This window comes from Eupeodes corollae, chromosome 2 (genome assembly GCF_945859685.1).
Source record: "Eupeodes corollae chromosome 2, idEupCoro1.1, whole genome shotgun sequence".
NCBI lineage: Eukaryota > Metazoa > Arthropoda > Insecta > Diptera > Syrphidae > Eupeodes > Eupeodes corollae.
Window position 1 is genome coordinate 104,590,620 of NC_079148.1, and position 2,435 is coordinate 104,593,054.

Sequence of the window (2,435 nt, forward strand, 5' to 3'; positions counted from 1 at the left end):
ATTTTGAAAAGCCAGAAACCTATTCTTTGTCTTAGTTTTTAAATAAAGTTGTTTGAGTCAATAGTTTTTGAAAAATTAATTTTTAAACTCGAAATCAAAGGAAAAAATTTAGTCAAAATTGTCAAAATTAATCTTGTTTCAAAATTTTACTTACCTTTGTACAGTTTTTGTTTTCAAAAATAAAATTCTTATTCATTTTGAATACAAACCAGAAAACCGGATGCTGATGTGTATCTTAGTTCTTGAGAAATAAAAAAAATATTAAAACTTTTTCCAAGAAAAATACAATTTTATTGCCTTCTAGACCTTTCTTATCTTTAATTGCATATCTTTAGCCAATAAACCCATAAGATGTAAGAACGTGATCCATACAGGACATAAACATTGTAGAATTTCAGTGCGACTTGAGTTATGAGAAAGAACATAATATAGGGTTTTCCATTAAGAAGTTTCATTTGAATTATCAATTTCGGATCGAAGAGCATCTGCAGACCGGCCGGATCCATCTGGCTAAGATCCAGGTCTAGCGTGTCGAAGATTTCCTTGGAGTAATCGGCGGATGAAAAGTCAGAGACACAATCGACGGGATGATGGCCGTCGTCGAGGCGGGCGTGGTGGAGTTGTGCATGTTGGAACTGGTGTTGTTAGCCATTCCGGCACCTCCGCCGCCACCACCGTCGTTCGTATGATGAGACTTTTGTTGCTACTGTTGCTGTGCTATTGATAAAATGTCATTGACTTAGTTCGAGTTTTTGTAACTGGGACTATTCGGGCTGTGTAGGGGCGAACAACTGGCACTACCCGTCCCCGCTCCACCAGTCTGACGCGACGATGAATTATTGTTGTTGGTGCCGACAACGACGCCGACACCTCCTCGAGCGTTGCCACTATTGCTGCTAGGACCCAGATTACTGCTACTGCAGTTGTTTACTGAATTCTGGTTGCTCAAGCTCTGATAAGTATCACCGCCGATGTTTCCGCCGCTATCCGTATTGGTTTCACGGGCGACCTCCGAGCTGCCGCTACCTCCATTACCATTCTCAGTGCTGAACTGCTGGTGATGGCGGAAGAAGGAGTCGTCGAATTGCAGCGACTGCGAGTAACTATTGTGCGGTGAGTGGAGGTCCTGCTGCAGGCTGGTCGGGATGTACATACTGGGACTCACTCTGCGCCTTGCGTCGTGTCCACCAGCGATAATTCCGCGAAGTGGTTGTGAAACGAAGGATTCAAGTTGTTGCTTTTGTTGCTGTAGTCGCCGCTGGGCAAGAACCTGTCGTAAGTTTGAATGTTTTTATCGCTTTTTGTTGCTGCTGTTGGTGCTGGTAGTGTCGGATGGGACTGTTTGGGGCACTGTTGTGCAGGTCGTGGGGCGAATTCGCCACCATCAGACCGGCGAGGCTGTCTGATCCCGTTGGCGAGGGTGGATTATGGCGCTGAGGATTCCGGTATTCCGTCAGATTGCTACTGCTGGTCGTTACGTTATTTGAGGCGGGAGATATGCTTTCACCGCTTCTCCGGTTGTGGGCAGATTTCCATATGAACTGTGTAGCGTCGATGATATGTTGTTGGGCGATTGATTCACCATTATGGGGAGGTTTGTAAAGGACAAATGCGACTGTTCTCCACCGGGAGAGTGTTGTTGCTTCTGCTGCTGATGCAGTTGTTGATGCTGCTGCTGTTGGTGTTGTTGAGACTGCGACTGCTGCGTTTGGTACGATTGATTGCTGAACGGCTGCTCGCTTTCGATTCGCATTTCGTGCTGTGTGATGGCGGATGGTGAAGGCGATGCACATTCGAGAAATGCACGGACGCGAGGTCGGGAAGCGAACCCGTATTTGCCATAGCCAGGGCCTGCTCCTACAGCGTCTCATAGACGTTATTTGTTGGGCCACATGCATTAATAAAAATAAAATGACGTATTGTTAAAATTCACCACAAAAATGGTAAAAAGTTCATTCACAGTTACCGGCTGCAATTGCCCATCGAAATCTTGTGAGCTTACATTTGTAGATACAATTGATTCATATTTTTCATAAAAAGGATATGGTGCATCGAAATCGTTTTACAATACAAAAAAAATCCATTGATTTCACATAAGCCTTTCTTAAGTACCTAACTCTTTTTGGAAGCCTCAAATCTTTTAATTCTCCGCCTAGGGCTTTTCATAGGAAATGACATTATATAACATTTGAGAACATTTAATTTTGGTAGATTGTGTGTCTTTATAAACTTTTATTTTCATTTTGGGACTTGAATAATAATACATCAAGTTGAAATTTGAAAAGTATAATCCGTTTAAAAAAAATCCAATCCTATTTTCATGCCATAAATAAACCTTCCTAACTAAAGTTTCAAAACTGCAATCTTTTCAACAAAAAATGGTCCTTAATTTCTCGTCCCTACACTCAAAGCAAAACATTGCAAACTTTTAAAGC

General features: G+C 42.4%; 1 protein-coding gene across 1 annotated transcript; it reads right to left on the reverse strand.

The window, feature by feature from the left end:
- Positions 1-739: 739 nt before the first annotated feature.
- On the reverse strand, positions 740-1,753 carry LOC129945157 (probable serine/threonine-protein kinase yakA). The gene is made up of 2 exons (XM_056054817.1): positions 1,508-1,753; positions 740-1,270 (listed from the first exon to the last, which is right to left on the reverse strand). The coding sequence occupies exons 1-2, from the start codon at positions 1,751-1,753 to the stop codon at positions 740-742; spliced, it is 777 nt and encodes a 258-aa protein (XP_055910792.1).
- Between the last annotated feature and the right edge of the window lie 682 nt (positions 1,754-2,435).

Coding starts and splice junctions, on each gene's coding strand:
- LOC129945157 (XM_056054817.1), bottom strand. CDS start 1,753: ATGCGAATCGAAAGCGAGCAGCCGTTCAGCAATCAATCGTACCAAACG. Junction 1,271..1,507: donor TGCCCACAACCGGAGAAGCG/GTGAAAGCATAT, acceptor AACTTACGACAG/GTTCTTGCCCAGCGGCGACT.